The 25,144-nt window shown below is 54.7% G+C and overlaps 2 protein-coding genes across 4 annotated transcripts in view; one reads left to right on the top strand and one right to left on the bottom strand.

The window, feature by feature from the left end:
- The first annotated feature begins 475 nt into the window (after positions 1–475).
- On the top strand, positions 476–20,683 carry SLC7A9 (solute carrier family 7 member 9). Of its 2 annotated transcripts, NM_001082061.1 has the most exon segments (13): positions 476–527; positions 1,279–1,395; positions 3,750–3,897; positions 4,141–4,383; positions 4,755–4,880; positions 5,101–5,200; positions 6,157–6,201; positions 6,422–6,545; positions 6,871–6,974; positions 10,860–10,956; positions 11,785–11,934; positions 17,733–17,907; positions 20,356–20,683. In NM_001082061.1, coding segments are annotated over 12 exon segments (1,464 nt in total). In that variant the 5' UTR covers positions 476–527; positions 1,279–1,308; the 3' UTR covers positions 20,421–20,683.
- A 341-nt stretch (positions 20,684–21,024) lies between these two features.
- Positions 21,025–25,144, bottom strand: part of TDRD12 (tudor domain containing 12) — a 105,503-nt gene continuing 101,383 nt past the window's right edge. For both annotated transcript variants that reach the window (XM_089319565.1, XM_089319566.1), the window contains 5 exons: positions 24,079–24,142; positions 23,883–23,996; positions 23,651–23,804; positions 23,502–23,568; positions 21,025–23,095 (listed from right to left, as the gene is read on the bottom strand). In XM_089319565.1, coding sequence (XP_089175691.1) covers positions 23,004–23,095; positions 23,502–23,568; positions 23,651–23,804; positions 23,883–23,996; positions 24,079–24,142 — 491 coding nt within the window. In that variant the 3' untranslated portion in view covers positions 21,025–23,003. The remainder of the gene's footprint in view (positions 23,096–23,501; positions 23,569–23,650; positions 23,805–23,882; positions 23,997–24,078; positions 24,143–25,144) is intronic.

Raw genomic sequence — 25,144 nt, 5'->3', positions numbered from 1 at the left:
AGCAGGATGCCCTGCCCACCCTCCACCTGCTCAGAACCGCAGGGAACGTGTAAGGATCCAGGGCCGGGAAGAAGCCGTAGCTAAGTTACAGACACAGCAGTTCTTGTGGGCGCTGCTTGGCTCCAATGGGGAACACAGCCTGTTAGGGTAACAGAAGAGCTGGTTGCAAAGCTTATCTCCTCTGATTTCCAAGTAAGAGCAGGATTTCTGCTGTGTGGAGAGAGTTCTCCAACTGACGCGGGAGAGTCTGGTTTTAAGAAAAATGGAGTGAAAAGTAAACAAAACATCTGGGTGGCGGGGGCGAGGGTGGGATTTCCTGACTCTCACCTTTTAAGCTGCTTTCTAAGGGGGAACAAAGGTGTTTAATAATTACTGTGGTGTTTAATAATTACCGTGGCTGACCTCTGTACCCTCTGGCTTCCTTCACTCCCAGGCACAAGACATGGCCATTCCTAGGGCTCAGTGTGCAGACGCAGGCAGTTAGCCGGGGCGGCAGGTCCTCTGGCACGGCAAGGTCAAGGAGGAAGGTAAGGCCGGCGGGGTGACGGGAGGGCTTGCCGCTGTGCTGCAGGGGCCCGGAAAGGATTCACTGACATGACCATCGCCTGGTTCAGCCTGGAACCGGTTTTCCCAGTAGAATTTTTCATGCAATGCATCAGTGAACTTGTGTGTTATCCCACAAGGGGTACCTTAGTCTTGCAAAGGAGTTGTAAAGGGGGAAAAAAAATTCCTTCGTTGGACTCGATTCTGCTAAGGGCAGTCCCGTGTGCAGTCCCGTGTGCGTGAAGCTGGTTTGACTTTGGGAAACAGCGATGTCGGCCCCTGGAGGAAGCATCCTCTCCAAGTGCGTCACAGCTGAGGACGGGGAGCGACAGGTGCAACACGAGCCCTGGAGCTCGGGGAAGGACCCCGGAAGCTGGTCCCACCCCACCCCACCCCGCGTGAACAATCCAGGGGAACTTCAGAAACCTCATGGAAAAAATCACATGAACAGACAGGTTACTTGGATGCCAGAAAACCTTGAAATCGGGCATAGCTTTTCCCTTACTATGCATTTTCAAGAGTCCTGCATAAACTTCTCATTCCATTTCCCATGAACCTATGAAGCCGCTTTGTACTCATGGCGTATTGTGCCTTGGGGCTGACAATGGCACCCTGCTAAAACGCTGGCTGTATCTGGAGTCCCAGACCCTCGAGCAAGGCAGGGCCCTGACGGGGCTGCCGTCTGTGTCTGGTCCGCTTGGCGGGATCCAGACCCCACCTGTGCTTTATTTGCAGCCCCCTGGAGCTAGCGGGAGGGAGGAAGGAATGGGGGAGACGGTCCCGAGAAGACGGCGAGAAGATGAGAAGTCCATCCAGAGCGACGAACCCAAGACCACGAGCCTCCAAAAGGAGGTGAGGTGGTCTCGCCCCCTGGGCGGGTCCTCCCAGGCCTGGGGTGTCTGGAGGAGGGGCAGGGGCAGGAGGGTCCCCGGTGGTGCCCAGGGTGAGCCGATGGTGTGGTCTTCTTCATCAGCCACGCCTCTAGCAAGCAATCCTCCCACCACACCTCTGTGTCCCTCTTTGCCTCCCAGCCTGGACTCGGCATATTCTCTTGAACTTCACACAGGCAGACATGAAGTTCATGTGTGCGTTTCTGCCTGCTGGCCAAGCATGTGGAAGGCCTGCACTTGGTCAGAGAGGGCCTGGTGATGGTTGGGGTCTCCACTGGGGCACCCTGGCCAAGCACCTGTCCTCACAGCTGTGAGTCTCTTCAGCAGTAGCCACTTCTCTCTTCATGGGGCGCAACAGGGATAAACACGCGGGGCTGCGGTGTGGCAGGGAGCTGGGGCTGGTCCCGGTCCCGGACCTGGAAGGAAGGGGCGCTTTTAGAGTGGGGTGGAGGCAGAAAGGGGCCTGGGGCCCCACGCTGTGCCAGTCCCCGCTGTGTGGGAACATTAGGGGCCAGACACGGCAGGACAGGGAGGCTCCCGGCTCCCCAGAGTATTCTCAGAACAAGTGCAGGCTCAGGGAAGGCCTCAAGGCCAGGACAGGCTGCAGAGGTCTGGGTGGAGGTGCCTGGCAGTGTCGGGGACAGAGGAAGGGGTTCACCAAGACTCTGGGGCTTGACCAGCGGCATGGCCTGGCTGCTTGGCCTGGGGTCCTGGGCAACGGGGCAGCAGCACCCGCCCTGCCGCCGCCAGTCTCAGACCTGCTTGCAGTAACGGTGTCTGGGATCCATGGTGGCCTCGCAGCAGGGCACAGCTGAGCAAATCCCTAGCCTGTCCCAGACTCAGGCGGCTCCAGAGCTTGGTAACTCAGAACCAGCATTCCTAGGCCAGAGGGAAGATTTGGGACAGACATTTGTAAGCCAAACCTTGGCCTCTTAGGAGGGCCGAGGAGGGGACAGCTCAGAGGGACCCCTGCTCAGGTACGCCAGGGATCCCTCGCGTGGCCAGCCTGCAGTCCAGGTCAGGTCATCCTCACCTTTTGGGCTCATTGACCTGGGGCTCTGGATGTCAGGCCTTGGCCACTTCCAAGGGCTGAGGCTTTGAGCAGAGCCCTGAGTCCGGCTTCTTGCCTTGATTGGTACATAACTTACAAATGGCAAAGTGCGTGCATCATTAGGGCTCAGTTTAGTGAATCTTGACAAATGTGGTGGCCCAGAAAATGCCCCTCGCCCCCTTTCCAGGAGGGCCCCCAGCCCTGAGTCTCTGCCACTGCAGGTCAGTTTTGCCTGCTCGTGAGCTTCATAGGAGCGTGGACCTGACCCAGGTTGTGTTCTCAGTGCACTCTGCGAAATGGCATCAAGGCAAGTTCTGGGTTGCCAGAGCTTCTGTCCCTGGGGGGCCGCCCCTGCTCGCCCCCGCGTGGCGCCTCCGGCCAGGCCCAGGCTCTGGCTTTCCTCTACTGAAGAGCTTTCCGCTCTGCCCAGCAAGACGTGCATCAGAAGGGCTTTTCTTGGCGCTGACCTGACTGCTCGATGTGCCTGTGTGCTTCCGTTAGGCACGTGGGACCCCAGCCAGGTCTGTCCTGCCTGGCTGCATAACTGCAGGCTGCGACTTAACCTTCCGCTCCTCAGTTGGCTCCTCTGTAAGATGGGATGATGGCGCATGCTCAGTCATGGGGCCGGGGCTGGTGTTGTGGCACAGACAGAACATCTCCGTCACTCTGCCTTTCAAATCAAATCAATCTGTCTTTTTTTTTTTTTTTTTTAAATGCACTGGACTAGGGATTAATCAACTTGATGCCCTTTTTTTTTTCCAGAAAGCTATTCATTTATACATTTTCAAAAAAGATTTATCTAGTTCAAAGAGTTTGAGAGAAAGGGACAGGAAGAAGGAGAGAGGGGTGGGGAGGGAGAATTTCCCATCCACTGGTTCACTCCCCATGTGGCTGCATGGCCAGGGCTGGGCCAGGTTGAAGCCAGGAGCCAGGAGGGTGCAGGGCTCAAGCACTTGGGCCACCTTCTGCTGCTTTTACAGGCTATTAGCAGGGAGATGGTTTAGAAGTGGAGCAGCCAGGACATGAACCAGTGCCCATATGGGATGCCGGCATCACAGGCAGTGGCCTAACCCACTGCGCCACAGGGCTGGCGCTGACTTGACGCTCTCCTAAGCCAAGCTCCAGGGACAGTGTGCAGCTGTTGCCACTGCAGCAGCACAAGCTGCAAGTGCCGGGGCCCTGGGCCCGGGTTCAGCAGGGGGCACCTCTGGCCCTGAGTGGGTCTCTGGCAGCGTGGACTCTCCCCTTCCCTCCTCACATCCCAGGTGGGTCTGATCAGTGGCATCTGCATAATCGTGGGCACCATCATCGGCTCTGGGATCTTCATCTCCCCCAAGTCTGTGCTTAGCAACACGCAAGCCGTGGGACCCTGCCTCATCATCTGGGCGGCCTGCGGGGTCCTTGGGACTCTAGGTAACGGATGCTGCTCCCCGTGCCCTGCCTTCGATGCTGGGCTCCCTTCCCATGGGCCTGGGCAGGGAAGGGCCAATCAGGCTGTGACTCAGTGACCCAGGGCTGGACTATGGGGCCGCCTGGAGGGAGAGGACCGTGCCGGGCTGGCCTGAGCACCGGCCTCCATGTGGGGGGCCGGAGCCTTCCTTGGACCAGGGCAGACCTCACGGTGGGCTCCGGGAACCCTTCCTCTGTGTGTTCCAGGGGCTCTGTGCTTTGCGGAGCTCGGCACCATGATCACCAAGTCGGGGGGTGAGTACCCCTACTTGATGGAGGCCTTCGGCCCCATCCCCGCCTACCTCTTCTCCTGGAGCAGCCTCTTGGTCATGAAGCCCTCGTCCTTTGCCATCATCTGCCTTAGCTTCTCTGAGTACGTGGCGACGCCCTTCTACTCGGGCTGCGAGCCTCCCAAAGTCGTCGTGAAGTGCCTGGCCGCCGCAGCCATCAGTGAGTACCCACGCCTGGCACCCGGGCAGCCCCGGCACAGAGGGAGTCTGACCTTGGTCCTCCATGTGCAGAGAGAAGCCGTTCTGGGGGTGAGGGGGAGACAGGGCAGGGCTGGCTCCTGGCCCCGGCCATCCCTGTGGTGCCGAGAAGCCGCGCGTGTGTCAGGGGCTGCAGGCTGTGGCCGCGGCGGGGCCCTGGGTCGCAAAGGCCATCAGGTGCATTTTCAAGGTCCTGAAATCCCTTTGTTTGGCTCCTACCCTCTTGGCATGCAGGAGATAAATCCCGCTGGGGGGAGGCGGGCAGGAAGGAGGCTCCCAGCAGGGCCTGCTGGAAACCCCACGAGCAGAGCGCTGCCCCTTGACCCTCCCCAGTGCTCATCACCACTGTGAACTCGCTGAGCGTGCGGTTGGGCAGCTACGTGCAGAACTTCTTCACAGCGGCCAAGCTGGTGATCGTGGCCATCATCATCATCAGCGGACTTGTCCTCCTGGCCCAAGGTGACCAGCGGCAGGACGGGAGGACGGGCCCACCACGCCTGCACGCCCCCCCGCCCCCCCACCCGGAGCCATCCTGCCCTGGGAGCCTGTCTCGAAGGACGCCTGGCAGGGCTTCAGTGGTCTCGCTTCCCAGCACAGGAACCCTTCTCTCACAGAGATGGGCGCAGGGTTGCCATGTGCTCAGGTGACACCCTCCTCGTGCTGTCTGGCTCACTTACAGGAAACACGAAGAATTTCGAGAATTCCTTCGAGGGTGCAGAAGTCTCGGTGGGAGCCATCAGTCTGGCATTGTACAATGGGCTCTGGGCTTATGATGGCTGGTGAGCGAGCTGGCACTCCTCGGGTGGCACAAATCGGGCAGGGTTCCTTAAGACTAAGTTCATCTCTTGCGGGGACTTCCCCTTTCTGGGGTTCAGTGTAACCCTCAAATTCACCTTCACATGTCCCGTATGTGACTCACCCAACTCCTTATCTTTCTGTTCCCCTGAGGTCCCACAGACACCCAGACACCTGTGCTTCCCCCAGGTCTGGCGGGGCGCCTGTCCCTGACCCAGTGCCCTGTGGGCAGGCAGTGGTGGGGCCCCGAGCACAGTCCTTCCGGGAAAATCCAGGCGCAGCTGGGTGAGAGGCAGCCACGATGCCCAAGCACTCGCCAAGGCTGAGAACATCCAACAGCGCTCGTAATTCAACCTCGAGACTCTTGGGCTCGGTTGATGAGATTCTGTTGATGGGTCTCGGGGGCAATCATGGCCACCCACCAGGCTGGTCTTTCCTTCCCAAGATCCATTTCTAGGTTCCAGTCCCTTTTCAGACAAAGAATCTTCCGTTTTATTCGGAGCACCTGGGTTCTTGCTACTCCTGATTATTCTTTGAAAATCCACAGAATTCCCGTGGAAACTGCCAGAGGTGCAGGTCATGGTAGAGCCCCGAACTCCGCTGTCACCAGCCCTCCGGGCGATTTCCCTGCATTCCTGCCGGGTTGTCTCCCGATGGCGGGGAATCTTGAATGAGGCCAACAGTCCATGTGCTTCCCCCCTCTATTAAAACATTTTCCATCGCTATAGTGAAATGGCTGCAGTCGGGTAACTTCATAAAGAGAGGAGCTTTGTGTTGCTCAGAGCTCTGGGGGTTCAAGGGCGTGGGGCAGCATGGACTTGGCTGTGGGGGGAGGCAGAGACCACATCCTGAGGGAGGGAGATGGAGAGAGAGAGGCAGAGACAGCCTCCAACGTGCCTCAGCAAAACAAACAAAACTCAAAGTTCTGTCTCTTCTGCAGGAATCAACTCAATTACATCACAGAGGAACTCCGAAACCCCTTCAGGTAGGGGAGGCGGAAGGGCAGGGCCCCTCTCACCGGCCCCTGGCGGGAGGCAGAACCCTAGCGGCCTTTATTTCTGGGTGGTTTTGCCTTAAGCAAGCGCCTGAGAGGGAGAACTCCGGTGTGAAAATGTCCCCTGGCTCTGCCCGAGGGACAGGGCAGGAGCGGCCCTGGAGCGTGGAGGAAGCGCCTCCCGCCGGCCGCTCTGCTCTCGCCCTCCCAGAAACCTGCCGCTGGCCATCATCTTCGGGATCCCGCTGGTGACCGTGTGCTACATCCTCATCAACATCTCCTACTTCACGGTGATGACGCCCACGGAGCTGCTGCAGTCCCAGGCCGTGGCTGTGGTGAGTGCGGGGGTGGGGGCTGAGGGCTGGCCCCAGGGCAGCCAAGAACGACAGGTAAGGGGCAGGTCATGGTTTGGGTCCCCTGAGGCCACCGCAGGGCGACTAAGTCTTGGGGCACGGGGCAGTCCCAGAGAGGGCGCAGGGAGCCGCGAGGCCCAGGAGCGGGGGCTTCTGTGGCAGCTGAAGAGGAAAAAGGCCAAGTCTGTTCTGTGCAGGACCAGCTCTCTCCACCACCCTCAGAGGACCTGAGCCCGCGGGGGACGTGGGTGGGGGCGCCTCTTGGAGGCGTGAAAGGACCCCAGGACCCCTCTCGCTTCCCTCCTAGACCTTTGGGGACCGCGTCCTCTACCCAGCCTCATGGATTGTCCCAGTGTTCGTGGCGTTTTCAACCATTGGTGCTGCTAACGGGACCTGTTTCACAGCTGGCAGGTAGGGGCCCCGGCCCTGGGGTGGGCACAGCCCTACCCGGGAGAAGACAAGCTCTCGAGGCCCCCAGGGGCTCCGCCAGCTGAAACTCTTCTCTCGGGGCCCTTGGGAGCACCATGGCAGTCAGAGAAGGGACCGGGCTCCACGCCACGCTGCCAACTGGCCAGCAAGGCTGCCACTCCACACTGGGCACAGCTGAACCCAGCAGGGGGCTGGGGGAGGGACGGGGGCAGTGCCACTGGACCGGTGAGTTTACGCATTGGACGTTTTACATTGTATTTTTCACCTGTTGAGATTCCCCAAGCATCCAAATACAGACACGCACTAGAGCAGGAATTTCAGGGCCAAGTAGTTAAGCATCCGGGCTTGCCGGCCCTGGCAGTGTCTGTGGCTCCTCCAGCCCACCACTGCAGCGTGCAGCCAGCAGCCGCTGTGGGTCAGTTCCCATACCACCTCACTGACGGACAGGCCTGGCTGCTAGGCCTTGAGACCCAGTGTGGCTGGACAGTGAGCAGCGGCAGCCTGGTCCCCTGGCACCGGGCGGGGTCCTTCCCGGAAGCACCGCCACACTCACCAAGGTCTGTGCTCAGGAGTCCAGGGCTCCCGGGGACGCCTCTAGCCGAGCCCACCTCAACGTCCCCACCAGAAAAGACGAGACGCACGCCAGAGATCGACTGCTGAAGCCAAGTGCACGCAGTACCAGTTCTCCATCTGTGTTCTTTTTTTAGATTTTTGCCTTTCTATATGAATAGTATTTTTTTAATTTAATTTATTTGAAAGGCAGAGTTAGAGACAGTGAGTGGTAGAGACAGAGAGGTCTCTCATCTGCTGGTTCACTCCCCAAATGCCTGCAGTGACTAGGGCTGGGGCAGGCCAAAGCCAGGAGCCAGGAGCTTCTTCCAGGTCCCCCATGTGGGTGCAGGGCCCCAAGCACTTGGGCCATCCTCCACTGCTTTCCCAGGCCACAGCAGGGAGCTGGATCAGAAGTGGAGCAGCCAGATCTCAAACCGGTGACCACGTGGGATGCCGGCCTCACAGGCGGCAGTGTAACTTGCTATGCCATCCCGCCAGCCCCTAGAACCCATTTTTTTGAATTCTGAAACTCTGAAATTTATCAGTCTTTAAAAAGTGTATGGAAAATGTGTTGTGATGGAAAAAAATTACATGGATTTCAGAATTCTTTCTGCACCAAAACAAACTTACTTTTGAGTCCAGTTCCCACGACCTTTCTGAAGTCCCCTTGTGTGGCACACTGTGATTAACCATGGTCACCTTGCCGGGCAACAGGTGCCAGAAGCCCTTCTCCCGGCCTCCCTTTGGCTACCAGCACCCCCTCCAAGGCCACCTCCCCTCTGCCATTCCGAGCCTCCAGGAGTCTGGAATTTTGGGATTGTACCTGTGAGATCATGTGCTGGCTGTCTTTGCGTGCCCAAGCTTACTTCCCTTGGCACAGCGGGTCTTCACAGCACGTTCTCAGCCTTTCATTTGTTCCTGGGTGCTGGACTGCCTCTGTGTCTTGGCTATTGTGACTGCTGCTGCAATGAACACTTCGACTTTTCTGGATGTTTAACCAGAAGTGGGATGCTGGATCTCACGGTAATCCTATTTTTGATTTTTTGAGGAACCCCTGTTTTGTTTTCAAAAATGGCTACGCTAATTCCGGTTCCCACCAAGAGTGTCCTCCCCACCTCCTCACCAAGGCTGCTCTTTCACTTCTCGGATCGCGGCCGCTAGAACAGGTGTGAGGCGGTGCACTGCGGCTTGTAGTCCCGTTTCTCTGACAGTGATGCTGAGCCTGCTTCATGTGGCTGTGGCCTTTCTGTTCGGGTCCTTTGTCCACCTTCACAGTTGTTTGCTTGTTCTCTGGAGTTCCCTGTGTCCTCTGGAAGTCAGCCTTCAGTCTGATTATGCTTTGCCAGTATTTTCTCGCAGCTGGATGGTTTCCTCTTCACTCTGTTGTTCTCTGTCCTGTGCAGAGGCTTTTCAGTTGGCTGCCACCCCCGTTGTCAATTTCTGCACTTGCTGCTTGTGCTTTTAGGGTCACACATGAGAAACTATTGTCCAGACCAGTGGCCTGTGGCACTCCCATTACCTTTGCATGGCCTCCCCGTTAGGTCTTTGGTCCGTCTGGATAAAGGGGACAACGGATCAGCGTAGGGGTCACCAGTTTTCCCGTGTCTGTGAGGATTTTAGAGCCTTGGGGGCTTGGGGCAGGGCTGCACGGGGAAGTGCCAAGTCTCCCACTCCACGGGCGTGGACTGCTGTTCACCTGGTCATCTCTGATTTTTTCTAAAAATGTTCTGGAGTAGTTGTGGGTGTACAGTTCTTACACATCTTTTGTCAGATTTATTCCAAAGTCATATATTTTCATGCTATTACAAGTAACAGTGGCTCACTCTGAGTATATAAAAACACAACTTTAATAGCCCTACTGAGGTCTAAGTACCATAAAACTTACCCTTAGTAAAGGCTCAGCTCAGTTACGTTAGCAGGCTTATAAACTGTGTGAACCCCATCACAATCAACCCCAGGCCATTCCCATCAACCCAAAAGCTCCCTCCTGCCGAACGCTGATCTCTGTTCCTACCTCCAGGCCCAGGCAATATCTAATATTCCGTCTCAGTGGAGTTACCTGTCCTTTGCAGTTGGGACTGTGTTCTACTCATTTATGTTGTATATATATTTTTTTGAAATATTTATTTATTTGAGAGGCAGAGGTAGACCTCAGTAGCGGCCATTTGGGGGGTGAACCAACCGGGACTAGAACCCGGCACCCATATGGGATGCCGGCGCCGCAGGTGGATTAACCCAGTGAGCCACGGCGCTGGCCCCTAACGTGGCTCTTTGAAATCCCCTGCCGTGAGCTGGCCTCGTGCTAGAGAAGACTTGGGAGCGTGGAGGGGGTGCCTCCATCCATCCAAAAGTGCATTTACCTTGCCGGTGTCCCGAACGCCAGCTGACTTACATCGAATTCCAATCTGAAAGTTCCCTCATCACTCTGGATACCGTTTCTCGTGACGTTTGCTATAGTTTGTGCTAACTCAGGGGCTCATCGTCTAAATCCAGGAGCCTGTAAGAGTCTGCTTCTTTGCGATGTCTACATCCGGGGCTGTTGGTGTCTCAGGTCCAGCGCTGGTCTCCGCATCATAAAGCTTTCCGCATTTTAAATTCGCCTTACGTTGTTTCTGATCGTGAATTTCTCGTATTTCTCACCTGCGTTTTCCAGCTCTCTCTACTTCAGATCCAGGTTCCAACCCATTTTTTTCACTGGTCTCTAATTGAAACTTTAATTATGGCCACTTTTTGAAGTAATGCTTAGATCATCTTCTCTATCTTTTCACGTTTATTTTTTCATCTACTCGGGAGGCAGAGGGAACTAGCGGAGAGAGAAACCTGCATTCCGTCCGCTGGTTCACTCCCCACACGCACATGCAGGTGACGGCTGGGGCTGGGCCCGCGCACCTGAGTCACCGTCTGCTGCTGGCTCAGAGGCCGAGCGGCCGGCACTCGGACGCGGGACGCAGTGCCTTTCTCGAAGGCGTTAAGCATCCTCCAGATTACCGGACTATCCCTGCGTGCGGAGCCGCCCCTCCTTTGGCTTGTTTCGTAGCGTAGGATCAGCACCGCCTGTCTGCTCTGCCGGCAGCCCTAGGCGCTGAGCTCCCAGCTCTTCCCCCAGGACCCGCGTTTCTCGCATATGTTAAGCCTCAAAGATCTCGGGCCTCTCCAGTGTCTCTTCCTGCTCTGCCGACTTCATGCCGGGTGCCTTCCTCTCTGCCGCTCTTCCCTCCTGGTTCCTCCTCCAAGAGGGCGACCAGGGAGTGGGACTCAGACACTAACTCAGGGCCTGTGGGACAAGCTGCTGATGGCTGTGTGCTTGTTTTTCAGACTCGTTTACGTGGCCGGCCGGGAAGGCCACATGCTCAAAGTGCTCTCTTACATCAGTGTCAGGCGCCTGACCCCAGCCCCTGCTATCATCTTTTACGTACGTATGGGACCTGCGCAACAGCGCCCACCTGGAGGGCAGAGGGCCCCCCAGTTTGCACGGTGACAGATGCGTACTGCTAAGCCCAGGTTCCCAAGATCCTTGCATTGAAACAAAACCCAGGACAGTTCAAACAAGCAATTCACCTGGCTGCACCCCCGGAATTTATCCACGACAGCCACTGTGTGGATCTTCCACGTGTGTCCTTTGTTCCGGGTCCTTCTAACAAGCGACACTGGCCCACTGGCCCAGAGAAGACTGATGCATTGTACTAGTGGTGACTGACAGCAGCCACTCCCAACTCAGAGGTCAGGGCCTCTGTGGGGGATGGTCCTCGGTTGTGTGTCACCACTCTGGGGTCCCAGGACACCCACATTCCTAGCCTTCTGTCCAAGCTCCCCACCCCTCTGCTGTCCATCAACCTGCTCACCATGGAGACAGCGAGACCCGCAGCGGGGAAAGACCAGTCCAGGGCCATGCAACCAGCACAGGCCCAGACCAGACCTGAGCTTCATCGTCCGAGGTCCTGCCTGTGTGGAGAACTCTGGAAGGGAAAGTCACTGGTAGGCAGGGCTAGTCAGACCCGTCCACGCTCAGTCCTTGCGTTGAACCACAACTTCAAACATTTGGCTTTCCCAAGCCGCTTCCCAGGCTTCAGAGAACAGACCTCACGGCCAAGTCCGGTTTAACCCCTGCCCGGGTGGGCTGCCCGGGGTCTCTGTCACGCTAGTGCTGTGCGCAGGGAAACCGCTGCTCTGGCCGTCTGTGAAGCGGTGAGGACCGGGTTTCATGCACCGATGACCTAAAATTTGCTCTTCTGTCTACCAGGGGATCGTTGCAACCATTTATATCATTCCTGGTGACATAAACTCCCTCGTCAATTACTTCAGTTTTGCCACATGGCTGTTTTATGGCCTGACGATTCTAGGACTCATCGTGATGAGGTTTACAAGGAAAGAACTGGAAAGGCCCATCAAGGTAAGCTGAGTGTCCCGCGGTCACGAGCGGCTTTGGTTTCTTACAGTGACGTAGACGGCTCTGCACTGAGCAAGAGCCCAGTGAGCAGTGTGTGGTCAGTGCAGGCCGCAGGCCAGGCCAGCCTGTGCACAGCCGTGGGGCGAGGACGCCTAGCCAGTTTCCTTACTGCTTCTTGTAGACCACACCTAAAGGGAGGGGCTGACGCTATTATGTGGGCATACATAGGAGATAATATAACCTATCATGTAAAATATCTAAGGGTCGGCACCTCCTGGCCACCACTGGTTCTGACAGCTGTGGTAGCTCTAACGGTTAGGGTGACTCTCAGAACAAAGGCACAGCCTTTACCAGCAGACACTTTATTTTCTTAAGATTATTCATCTCAAAGTCCGTTATGCAGACAGGAGAGAGAGAGAGAGAGAGAGAGGTCTTCCATCACTGGTCCACTCCCTAGATGGCCCCAACAGCCACGGCTGGGCCAATCTGAAGCCAGGAGCTTCTTCTGGGTCTCCTAAGTGCCTGGGCCATCCTCCACTGTTTTCCCAGGTGCATTAACAGGGAGCTAGATTGGAAGTAGAGCAGCCGGGACTGGAACCAGCATCCATATGGGATGCCAGCACTGCCCACAGAAGACACATTTCTCAAATAGGGGAGGAGGTGACAAAAGAAACGGAGCACATCATATAAGACCCTGGATAATGAGCTGCATGGGGGTGCCCACGAGAACATCTTCCTGGTTAATGTTTTCTTGGGAGAATATGTGTCAGGCTCCTTTGTTGTTGCCTTTTGAAGTTTGTAACAGCTCTAAATTTAAAGGTTTGTTTATTTGAAAGGTAGAGAAGGGAAGCGACAGAGATCTTCCACCTGCCAGTTCACTCCCCAAATGGCCAGGGCTGGGCCAGGCGCCAGGAACTTCTTCCCACGTGGGTGCAGGGGCTCAAGCACTTGGGCCAACTTCCACTGCTTTCCCAGGTGCATTAGCACGGAGCTGGATCGGGAGTGGAGCAGCCAGGACTCCACCACAGTGCTGGTCCCAACATCTCTATATAATCTTGAATCTCCTAATCCTTCCACTTCCAGCTCATGTTTATATGAGTAAATTGCCAAAGGCAGCAGGAAGTTTTCAACAAAACATGCATGTGAGGTTTGAAGTCACATTCCAAAGGCACCACACACGCCAGGGAAGCGAGAAGCACGTGTCAGGCTGGGCGGCCCTGCGTGAGCCACGTGACTCTGCTCAGCGCAGACACCTGTGAAGCACGCAGCGTGCTGGCTGTGTGAGCTACTGTTGCTTTAGCCGTTTTCGAGCTGGGAATTTGAAATTTTTTTTTTTTTTAATGCAAGATAGTTTTCCGACTTGAAATAAGGAAAATACTCTCCTAGGGAGTGTTTTCCCACAGACTGGCTCTCTTCAAGGGCAGAAGACTGACAGAAGTACACGCTGAGTGTTGACAGAAATACAAGTGACGTGAGACGGGAGAACGAGCCTGTCAGCTGTGCACAGCTGGATTGAGAGGTTTTTAGCAGGAAGGTTTATGAAGCTGTGGAAAATCAAACATAAGGGGCTGGCGCTATGACACAGTGGGCTAAGCATCTGCCTGCTGCATGGCATTCCATGTGGGCATCAGTTCGAGTCCCGGTGGCTCCTCTTCCAATCCAGCTCTCTGCTGTGGCCTGGGAAAGCAGCGGAGAATGGTCCAAGTGCTTGGGCCCTGCACCCACGTGGGAGACCCGAGAAGCTTCTGGCTCCGGCTTCAGATTGGCCCAGCTCCTGCCGTTGTGGCCATTTGGGGAGGAAACCAGTGAATGGAAGCCCTTTCTGTCACTCTGCTTCTCAAGTAAATGATCTGTAAAAATAAATTAATTAAAGAAAATCAAACATAAGAGGATAGGCAAAGCAGCAGCAGGCAAATTAAAACTCAGAAAACAAGGGCGAGACGTGTCAGACAAGCACTCAGGCCTACAGCGTTGCCCAGGACAAAGCCAGATCATTTGGCAATGCAAAATCTCCCGGTGAGGAGATGATGATGAAAATCCATCCACGCAGCCATCCAGCTCCCACACCCTTGCGAAGTGCTTGTGAGCAGAGACCGCAGGACCGGCAGGGAGCAGCGAGCACACCTCCTCCAGCCAGCGTGGAGCCAGACACTCCACTAGGAAGAGGCCCGGGACTGGAAACATCACCAGCTACGGCTCCAACTCTGGACCCCCCAACACGCGCCTCTCCAAGTGCATCCAAGACAGGACTGGCACGTGACCTCCTCTGCCACCACAAAGGAAAATTTAATATTTCAAAAAATAATACAAGTCTCGTTCTCTGTGAGGCAACAAAACCGGAACTCAAGAAGACAAACCTGTGGGGCCAAGAGGACATGGGCACTGCGCATGCGCACACGGCTGGAGCAACAGTGGGAGGAGACGGAGGCCCGGGCACCGTCTACACAGCACGTGAAGAACTTCCTCACATTCGATACTTGGATGAATAAACAGGAAAACAGGCAACTCAGAAAGCACAATAACGAATGCAGAAAACCAAGAGCAGAAAAACCTAATAACATCGAGAAGCCGAGGTGTCAGGGAGGAGAGAGCAATCACTCTGTAAGGAATACGCAATCACTCTGGCTTCTTTCAGAGTTCTCCTTTTTCAGTGATCTGGAACAAACGAATACCAGGAAAATCTGATTTTAAGAATTTCCCAGCCGGCGCCGCAGCTCACTAGGCTAATCCTCCACCTGTGGCGCCGGCACCCTGGGTTCTAGTCCCAGTCGGGGCGCCGGATTCTGTCCCGGTTGCCCCTCTTCCAGGCCAGCTCTCTGCTGTGGCCCAGGAGTGCAGTGGAGGATGGCCCAAGTCCTTGGGCCCTGCACCCCATGGGAGACCAGGATAAGTACCTGGCTCCTGCCTTTGGATCAGCGCGGTGTGCTGGCTGCAGCAGCCATTGGGGGGTGAACCAAGGGAAGGAAGACCTTTCTCTCTGTCTCTTTCTCTCACTGTCTAACTCTGCCTGTCAAAAGAAAAAAAAAGAATTTCCCAGTACATTATATGAAGATACTTAAAGGGAAGTTTATTTCGGTGCAACATTTTTTTTAAAATCCTTGCCAATGAGGGGGTCTTTAAAAAGTTCATGGAAAATGAATATTATGGGAACATTAATTTCACCCAGGTCTCCCACAGGGGTGCAGGGATCCAAGCACTTGGGCCATCTTCCACTGCTTTCCCTGGTGCATTAGCAGGGAGCTAGATCAGAAGTGGAGCAGCCAGGACTCGAACCAGCTTTACCCACCACACCACAATGCTGGTCCCCATTTAGCATTGTTTTGAATATACTAGCAAGGGATATAGAAAGAAGAAAGCAATCTGTGGTGTGAGAGGCAGAAAATAATTTTTAAAGTCTTTAAAACCTTTTGAAGATTGTATAATTATGTATCTGGAAGATGCAAAGGAATCAAAGAACAAACTATTAATAAAGTGGTAAGATATAACATCCACACACTGAAATCAACAGCCTTTATGCAAATGATTCCAATGAAAAGATAATGGAAAAGAATACCTCGGTCCCCAAAATTAAACACACACACACAAAAAAAAAAACCAAAAATAATCCCCTGCTGTGGGCATTAGGATGCCCACTTCCCATCCCTTTCCGTGGGACCTGCGTTTCAGTCCCGGCCCTTCCTGCCAGTGCAGAGCCTGAGAGGCAGTGGTGACGGCCCCCCAGCTGGGTGCCTGCCGCCCACGTGGGAGACCTGGATTGAGTTTTTGGCCCTTGACTATGCCCAGCAGGAATCTGGAGAGTTGTCCCCTCTGTCTCTTTAAAATTTAAATTATGTATCAATGTAAGGAGGTTAGACCTCTAGGTGGGAAACCTGAAAGACCACAGACTCTAGACTTAGGGTGCTGATGCGCGAATGAAGTGTGAACTGCTCTGTAAGCCGTGAATGCAGACAGCCTGCCCAGGACTCAAATTCCAGAAGTAATAAAGAGAAAAAAATCAGTCTTTTTAAAAAGCAAGTGAAACACACACACAGCAGAATGGGGGCAGTCTTTGCAGGTGATATCCTCCCCCGCCCCCCAACAAAAGAAAGAGTTCCCAACAATTGAGATGGGAAACACCAGTCCTTGAAGAAAAAAAATTTTTTAAAAGTTCAAACAAAAATGCAAAGGCACTTACACATGAAAACAAACAAGCTCCGAATCCCAGCAAGCTCATCAAGCAAGCAGGCCAGAACGAGGAGAAGTAGCACTTGCGGCCCATCAGGTGGGCAGCAAAGACGAGCTCACTCCCTTGCCCGTTGGCACTGGGTGAGGAGCCCTGCCCCTCAGGGGCGGTACCTGGAAAAACTGTCCAATCATTTGCTCTTTGGTCCATTATCCCAATCCCAAAAAGAAATTGCAGACATATACACAAGGTTCTTTCTTGAGGCACCAATTCTATCAGCAAAAGATTCAACACGACCCCAACAGGCAACACTCAAATGGTGTTTCAGCCACAGACACCATGGTTAGCAGCAACAGGAAACGGATGATCACTCACTTCACATTTGACTATGTCAGCATCTCTGGATGTGCTGCAGGAGCAAGGCCAGGGGCAAAGCTATGATTGTGTCATTTGCTACTTCCTAAACAGCAGTGGAAGGTGAACATATAAGTTTATGTATATGTGTTTATTCTCATGGAAGAAATATGAAAAGGGAAAAAATGAAACCCCCAAATTAACAAAGGAGCAAAAGAAGCCTTGCTTGTGTGACAAGCAGGTGACAGCCACGGAGAAGGGGATTACCAGGACTGTTCATCCCCTTCGTGGGTTAACCAACCACACAGCGCCTTAAAGGTCCAGTGACTTACGTTCCTACTCGTGTAGTTCCTGGGGAATTTCTTATAGGTGCATTACAGAACACAGCAAATAAGGAATTATGTTCACATGATTAAGAAACAGATTTTCAGGGAAAAAAGGCATAAAAATACATATAATCTTACATTGGAATTGGAAATGTCAGTATGGATATATGAATTTTTTTCCCTTCTTGAAAAAAGTTTTTTCTGTCCTTGCAAAAGAACAGAGCATACTCCAGACCCTGCACGAGGGTCTTTGAATGCCACTTCCTAACCAGACGGCAGGTGAAGGGCTTCACTCTACAGTTCCACAGCATTAGGCGACTCCTTTGTACCCTCGGTGAAGCAATGAATCAAGGCAATGTTAGCAGTAGAGGCTAAACCACTCGAGCTTCACCTCTAGTTCAAAACCAGGAGGTTAACAGGGACATTTCTCATGGTGGGACTGGACCGCTCTCCCTCTCCTAAGCCCACTGACAGACCTTAGGAATTCCAAAGTGGACAGACATGTGCCTGATGGAAGTGCACTGCTCCACCAGGAAGTATTCGTGCCTCTAAACCTAGCTACCAGTGTGCAGGGAATACGGGGGACAGAGGCCAAGGCCAATGGCAGCAGCAGGATGCCGTCACATGAAGCTCTATGTAGAGCGTAGAGGGTCCATCTTCCAGTTTGTTTACCACAAAAGGGAGGGAGAAGAATGGCACTGAACTCATCAGAGACACACTGAGATGTGTCACAGTGACACGGTGTCCAGTGGGTTCTTCGTATTCTAGGGAAAAGAAAAGGTGGAGTAGATGAGGTAAGACTGACAAGCTGACAGAAGTTCCTAAAACTGGAGGGGTCACGTAGAGGTCACCATACTCCATCAGCCTTGCTGCCTCTTCAGTGAAAAACATCGACAGCAAGACAGACGGACGCACGCAGCCGCACAGCCAGCCCTGACCCCTCGCTGCTCTGCTTGCAGGTGCCCATCTTCATCCCCATCCTGGTGACCTTCATAGCTGCGTTTTTGGTCCTGGCCCCAGTCATCACTAACCCAGCGTGGGAGTATCTCTACTGCGTGTTATTTATCCTGAGCGGCCTTGTATTTTACTTCCTTTTCGTCTACTACAAGTTTGAATGGGCTCAGAAAATCTCAAGTAAGTATCACATCAGGTGGTTCCGCTATGAAAGCACAGAGCTGCAGCGCCCCACAGTGCACCACCGCCCCCGGCTGAACACCTCCGGGCCCGTCCTGGGCCGCCTGTTTCCATCACTTCGCCTGCCAGGCAGGAAGGGAAAGCAAAGCATTTTAAACAGAATCTTAGGGAGGGGGGCGGGGGCGGGGGCATGGGGAGGGGGGAGAGGGAGCAGGGAAAGGGAGGAGAGGGAGGAGAGGGGAGAGAGGGGAGGGGAGACAGGGAGACAGCTCCCATCTGCTGCCTCACTGTCCAGGCCTCCCTTGTTGACACGGTCGCGTCTGCCTCCCACGGTCTGTGTGAGCAGGAAACTGGCCTCAGAAGCCAGAGCCTGAACCCAGCCACTCCCGTGTGGGACACGGGGTCCTGACTGCTAGGCTAAACACCTGTCCCTCATTTCCTTTTTAACTTAAAATACCTGTAAGCTTAGATGGCCACCGTGACCTCTGATGAGTGCGGTTCACTAGTGTTAAGTATGTTTATCTTCAGCGCACCACGTTCCTCTGCCTGACACACACGCGTACCAGCTAAGAGCTCACTGGCACGCCAGTCGCTCAGTGACAGAGCCAGGGCTGGGAGAGTGACAAGGCCTGTGCTGCCGCAGGTCTCTCCTCCATCCGGCAGTCATTTGCATCTGTTTTTAAAAAAGACAACTATTTATTTTTATTAAATGTATTCTACCTTTCACTTATTTGAAAGGCAGAAAGAGATCTTCCTTCTTCTGGTTTGCTCTCCAAATGCCCACAACTGGGGCTGGGCCAGGCCAAAGCCAGGAGCCGGGAACTCCGTGTGGCTCTCCCACACGGGGTGGCAGGGACTCAGGTTCTTGAGCCACCATTTGCTCCCGCCCAGCATGTGCGTTGTTAGCTGGGAGCTGGATGGGAAGTGGAGCAAGGACGCAGGCCCAGGCACTCCAGTATGGGATGCAGGTCTCTCCAGTGGCATCTTAATCATGGTACCAAGTGCCTGCCCTCAACTGTTGTCTACAAGTTTAGCTGCATAAGCCACTTTCACACCTAAAGTCCACTTGTGCCAAAGACGCCTCTGAGACTGAATTACACTTCTTTTCTTTACTTCAGTGCTATATTCATAAGTTGTAAACTGCACAACAAATTGAAGTGCACCAACCCTCCTCATCAAAGCCTTCCCAGGCTCCCGAGCACCCCCAGCAGGGCCTGCCTCCTGCTCTGTAAGCTCCCTGAAGACAGGAAGTGGGCTGTGTACGATGTAATCCCAGCAGTGTCTGGCCTGTCACAGCCCCGTGGTGTTACTGAGTCCTGTGGCCGAAAACCTGCCCGCTGCTCAGTTTCTCACCAGCAAGGCGCAGCCTCCCCTGCAGGCACTCCTGTGCGTGCCATTTATAGACCACACACACAGGGGGGACAGCCAGGGGATGACCAGTAGAACCCGACCAGAGGGCCAGCAGAGACCTGGGCTTCAGACCCTGCCAGCCAGGACTGAGAATGCCTGAGCACGCTGGGTCCTCTCCACCTCCACTTCCTGGGCCATGAGATCGGTGCCGTTACTGACCTGACAGTGGCGAGAGAATTTAGTTCATGTTGATTAAGAGTGAAACAGCAGCAACATATTGTTATTTCCACCAGGCACTTGTCTCCTTCCTGAAACAGCCCCTCCCCCCGTCTCTACTCTGACCTCAACCCTGCGCTGGGAAGGAGTGAGGTTGTGGGCACTCCTACAGAAGGGAAAGGAAATAAGGAAATGCATTCGTGTGAGAGGAAACAGCCTTCCGGCCCACGTTGTGGGTGCAGCGGGAAAAGCTGCCACCTTTGATGGCAGCATCCCGTGTGGGCACTGGCTCCTGGCCTGGCTGCTCCACTTCTGATCCAGCTCCCTGCCAGTGGCCTGGGAAAAGCAGAAGATGCCACCCATGTGGGGACTTGACCGAATCCTGGCCGTTGTGGCCATATGGGCAGTGAACCAGCAGATAGCTCTAATTCTAACTTTCAAATAAATAAGGAAATCTTAAAAAAAAACAAAAAAACAAAAAAACTTGGATTTGATCATGGCAACAGATAATCTGGCCAGGATGACGGAAGCAGGCTTTGGAAGCCCACGACACTAAATAGATCTTGTTTCTCAGCTCTAGAAGATTCAGCAAGCTGCTGCCTACAGAAGTTGGTAGAAGTTGGGTTAAGGTGGTGAAAACCAATGAGTTATCTTACACTTTAAATAAACAGAAGTCCTAGTGACTTAGACACTGGTAGTAAGTATATGTGTAACTTAGTTTTCCTAGAGTGTGCATTGGTTAGTGGCAGTTAAATACTTGGCAGCTTCCTAATTCCTTAATGGAAACAGCTCGCTCCAAAGCCCCAGCGTGGCTCCGGGGACAGCCGTCCGTGGGCACGCACGCTCCGCTAACCAACCACCTGCCCGCTGCTTGTGTTCCAGAGCCCATCACCATGCACCTCCAGATGCTCATGGAAGTTGTGCCGCCGGAGCCAGACCCCAAGTGACAAGTTTGTGTCTTGTAACCAACTCAACGCTGTGAGGAGTTTATTTTTGTAAGCAGTATTTGTGGTATTTCTTCCTGATTTTTTTCTTAAGAAGAATTGTATCAGATGCTTATGTAATATTATTTTTTGGTATCCTTAATTGTCTGGGTGGGTTCCAGGCGTGTACGGTGACCCCGGCAGGTGCAGCCACGGCCCAGCGGCTGCTGTGTGCTTGCCCGAGGGACACAACACGCTCCCGCGAATAAAGCGCATCCTGCATCGCCGCCAGCGATGTGTGTGCCTCTGCAGGCCTCGGGGCTTCCGCTTCCGCTGACGGGGCGTTGCAGGCAGGCAGGCGGGCGGGCAGGCGGGCAGGCGGGCCCGTGCTTTACCGCCTGCTCTCCTCGCTGCTCAGACGCCGCCGCCTCTGTCTTGAGCCAGCAAAGGGCCCGGCCGGGCCACGTCAGGCTGCAGGAGGCAGCCCCGGCGCAGAGCCGCCCTCGCGCTCGCAGGTCCGTGCCCCCGAACCCCCAGCAGCCCTCTCTGGCCTCCTGGGCCAGGCAGAAGGGGCCGCGAGTGGGATCTGATGTTGCAGGGGCACGCGGGAGGAAACACGTGGGACACGTTTCGGTCAGAACACAGAAGCTTTATTGCTAACACAACAGACGCCCCCAACCCATGACTGCGCACAACCTCAGAAGCCACGACAAAGGTGCTTTCCCCTTGCGCCTGAGAAATCACTCAACGCATGAAATCAGTACAGACGCTACAGCGGTACAGGAAGGCGGTGACCACGTGCTCACAGACATCAGGAAAAGCTGAACATCTGAACAAAGAAACAGGTTTAAACCCAGCCGCTGCCTGCCCAGGGCTTTCACGCGGCCGACTGAGCCGCACGGGGGAGCTGGCCTGCAGTCTCTTCTCGGACGGCAGGGCCCCCACCGCTTGGCTGGGACACAGACAGCAAAAAAAAACCCTTGCCGACCCAACCCAAGCCTGTGCCATGGTGAGCACAGGACACGGCGCGGGGCCTCTGTCCACCACGACCCCGCCTGCAGCAGCTGAGACAGGAGGCACCCCGCGGAGTCAACAGCTTCACCAGCCAAGACACCGCAGCCTCTGCGTCCTCAGAGCCTGTCCCACCGGCCGAGAACAAGGAAACCACCCCTCCCTTCCTGACCGGTCTGCCTCCTGCCACCTGCAGTCCCCGTGAGAGGCGCAGCAGCAAGGCACTGCCCCCAGAGCCCCCACGCAGAGCACGCGCCGGCTCTGGCTCTGCACAGGCTCCCCGAGGTGGGCAGGGCCTCGCTTTACAGATAAGGAAACTGAGGGCCAGAGTATGACCCAAGGCCGCTCACCGGACCACGTGCGCTCAGGCGTCTGCGCTCCGGGACGTAAAGAACCAAGATCTCCGTGCAGCTGCGATGGGCCAACGCGTTTCCCACTCAGCTGCTGCCGAGGAAGTCCAGGGGGCCTCACGGTTCCCAACAGCTCACCTTAAACCTTCCCCATGAGCAGAGAAGCCCGCAGCAGAGGGGCGGCCCACAATTCTTCCCAGACCTCGGTGTGCTGCAGCCTTCCCCCAGGACGAGGCCGTCATCACGGCAGGTGTTCTGAGTCCCCTCTGGGCACCATGCAGGTCCTTGAAAGTTTCTGCCACAAAAGAACCTGGGAGCGCAGGTCACTCGGAAGCAGCAGCCGCCTCTCCAGAGGGCGCTGGGCCTGCCAGCAGGCACTGTGCGGCCCCCGGCACTCACCCCGGCTCCGAGGCAGACCCACTCGGAGGAGCCGGGGTGGGTATCGGTAGTGCTCGGAGGCAGCTATGGCGACCCCCGCGAGGCCGCTGCAGAGGGCGACGGGCAGGTCCGAGGCTGTTCAGCACAGCAGGGGAGAGCAGCGAGTGGCCGACTCGGGCCTGCACGTTCCTCACCGAGTGGCAGGGTCTGCGCTGCCACTCAGAGCTGAGTGCGTCAGGACGAGCTGAGGCGACGGCTGTGCCAGGCAGCACAGCCAGGCCAGGAGGGCCAGCGCGCTGCTCCTCTGCTCCCACCCTCCTGACAACCTTCTCATAGCAACCACGGTTTAAAATTTATTTGAAAGGCAGAGTGACAGCCCTGGGGCAGAAAGAGAGGGAAAGAGAGAGAGAAAGAGAGAGGAGAGAGTATCTTCCATCTGCTGGTTCATTCCACAAATGGCCACAACAGCCAGGGATGGGCCAGATGGAAACCAAGAGCCCAGGACTCCATCCCACGTGGGTGGCAGGGGCCCAAGTACCCACGGTACTTTGCTGCCTTCCCAGGAGCATTAGCAGGGAGCTGGATTAGAAGTAGAACAGCCAGGATTGGAACCAGCATTCATATGGGACGTCAGTGTCGCAGGCGGAGGCCCAACCTGCTGCGCCACAATGCTGGTCTTACCAGCCTGTTTTTAATTGACCAGGAAATCTGTCACCATTACCAATCCTGAAGCATAAGATGACCCCTGGCAATAATTCCTCCTTGAGGTGAAAGACGGTTTGGGTAGCATCACTTGTTTTCTTAACTTCCAACACACGGCCACAGCCATGGTTGTTCCAAGTCTCGGGCTGCCGGCGGGACTTCAGTCTCACTCACTCTCACTCCCGTCAGCCTCCGAAGCGCTGCTGCTGGGTCCGACCACCTCTGCCACTTTGCAGGGCAGCCTCTTAGAAGTCACAGCTGCAAGAGTGAGGCATCATCAGAAACATGCTGAGTGCGTGGTAAGGAGCGAATCTGTCCCCCACCCAAAGATGTGCCTTTGCCTCTAGCTCCACCTTGCGGATAATTTTATATTTTCATTATTTTAGGCAAGAAACGAGGAGGTCTGCTTGTAAGTAAGTGATTCTAGGGAAGAGAATCTGTAAAAGTGTTGTAAGAAGGTTATGTTTTTAACCAAAGGTCAGCAAGTCCCCAGACTGGAACACTCAGCACCAGGACACCCATAAAGAGAACACTGACCTCTGAAGGCTGGCTTTATTAACGGCCCATTTCCATAAAGGTGGGATCCCTAAAGTCAGCTGAGGGATATGTCCACGCCGGCACGCAGGGCCCCAGCCCCTCCAGGGAGTGGGTGCCCAGGTCCTACCCTTGGAGAAGTGGCTGTCCTCTTCACACTCTTCCCAGTGGTCAAAATCAAAAGCCACATTCGGATTCTGTCCAACAGAACAGCTGCCGTAAGTGAACACAGAGTCACCCTCGGAGCCACGGCCGCCAGCCTCCGTCACCGGCACTCACCCTGTGTCTGAGCAGGCCGCGCCACGGCCCCCTTCTCTCTTTCGCCAGAGTAATCACGGGCTCGTCGTTTCTGATGACGCACCTGCAGCTGTCTTTTCTGATGCTGCCCTGCAGCTCCAAATCAGCTCTGTAGAACTTGTCTCTCACCCAGGCGCTAGGAGAGAGAACCCAGTCAGCCTTTCCGGTGCCACGGCCAGTCCTGTGGCCCAGCACACGGCGCATATCAACCTACCTGAAAATGACCCTGTCTCGGAAGTATTTACATCTGTAATCCTTGACATTCCTTACTTGTATCTTCAAGATGACAACATCGTCTTTCTGGAACCATTTTATTTGTGGATGGAAGCTAGGAGGAAAGAGGAGGCCTTTAGCGCGCATTGTTTATCCAGTGTTAGGAGAGGCGGGCCTCCGAGCGCTGACCACTGTACCTTTTCACGTGTGGCTGTGGGGGCTTGCTGATGGGGGCGTCTCCAGTGTTTGCAGACAACGTTTCTGTGGGAAATCAAAGTCAGATTTTTACAGGTTGTTTATATGCACCTCTGTAACGAACATATGCATTTGCACCGATACAACCTTTAGATGAGGAATTAGTCACTAAAGAGTGTGACTGCGACAGTGACCCGAGCATCCAGCTGAAAACAGAGTTGGTGCTCTGTATTTGTGGGCTGTACGTCTGCAGATTAAACCAACCACAGATTGAAATATTCTTTCTTTTGATAGGCAGAGCGGACAGTGAGAGAGAGAGACAGAGAGAAAGGTCATCCTTTTGCCGTTGGTTCACCTCCAATGGCCGCCACGGCTGGCACACTGTGCTGATCTGATGGCAGGAGCCAGGTGCTTCTCCTGGTCTCCCATGGGGTGCAGGGCCCAAGCACTTGGGCCATCCTCCACTGCACTCCCTGGCCACAGCAGAGAGCTGGCCTGGAAGAGGGGCAACCGGGACAGAATCCGGCGCCACGACTGGGACTAGAACTTGGTGTGCTGGCGCCGCTAGGTGGAGGATTAGCCTAGTGAGCCGCGGTGCTGGCCAGATTGAAATATTTTTAAAAAATCAACTGAGTCTATAAGCATGTATAGGTTTGTTTCCCTGTCATTATCCCCTAAACAACACAGTAGGGCTATTTACATGGCATTTACACTGTATCAGTACTTAAATTGCCCAGGAAGGCGTGGGCGCTTGGCCTACTGCTCAGGATACTGGAGTGCGTGGGTTCAGTGTCTGGCTCCCTGCTGTTGCAGGCCCTGGAAGGCAGCAGTGACAGTTCAAGTAACTGGGTTCCTGCTGCCCACGTGGCTGATACGCACTGTGTTCTCAGCTCCAGGCCTGGGCCCTGGCAACTATGGGCATCTGAGGAGCGAACCAGTATACGGGAACTCTCTCAAGTAAATAAACCAATAAAAATAATAAAAATAGAGTACTTGGAAGTGTGTAGGCTCTATGCAAACAGGATACCATTTTCTACAGGGGACTTGAATATCTGGTTCTGGCATCCA

Source organism: Oryctolagus cuniculus, chromosome 18 (genome assembly GCF_051225735.1).
Source record: "Oryctolagus cuniculus isolate XC-2025 breed Fujian yellow rabbit chromosome 18, ASM5122573v1, whole genome shotgun sequence".
Classification (NCBI taxonomy): Eukaryota; Metazoa; Chordata; class Mammalia; order Lagomorpha; family Leporidae; genus Oryctolagus; species Oryctolagus cuniculus.
This window is presented reverse-complemented; position numbering and strand designations above follow the sequence as displayed.

Excerpts from the sequence above, each read along its gene's own strand:
- SLC7A9 (XM_089318645.1), top strand. The coding sequence starts at position 4,170 with ATGATCACCAAGTCGGGGGGTGAGTACCCCTACTTGATGGAGGCCTTC. Across the intron at positions 6,202-6,421 it reads GAACTCCGAAACCCCTTCAG|AAACCTGCCGCTGGCCATCA; the intron begins GTAGGGGAGGCG and ends TCGCCCTCCCAG. Across the intron at positions 11,935-17,732 it reads AACTGGAAAGGCCCATCAAG|GTGCCCATCTTCATCCCCAT; the intron begins GTAAGCTGAGTG and ends CTCTGCTTGCAG.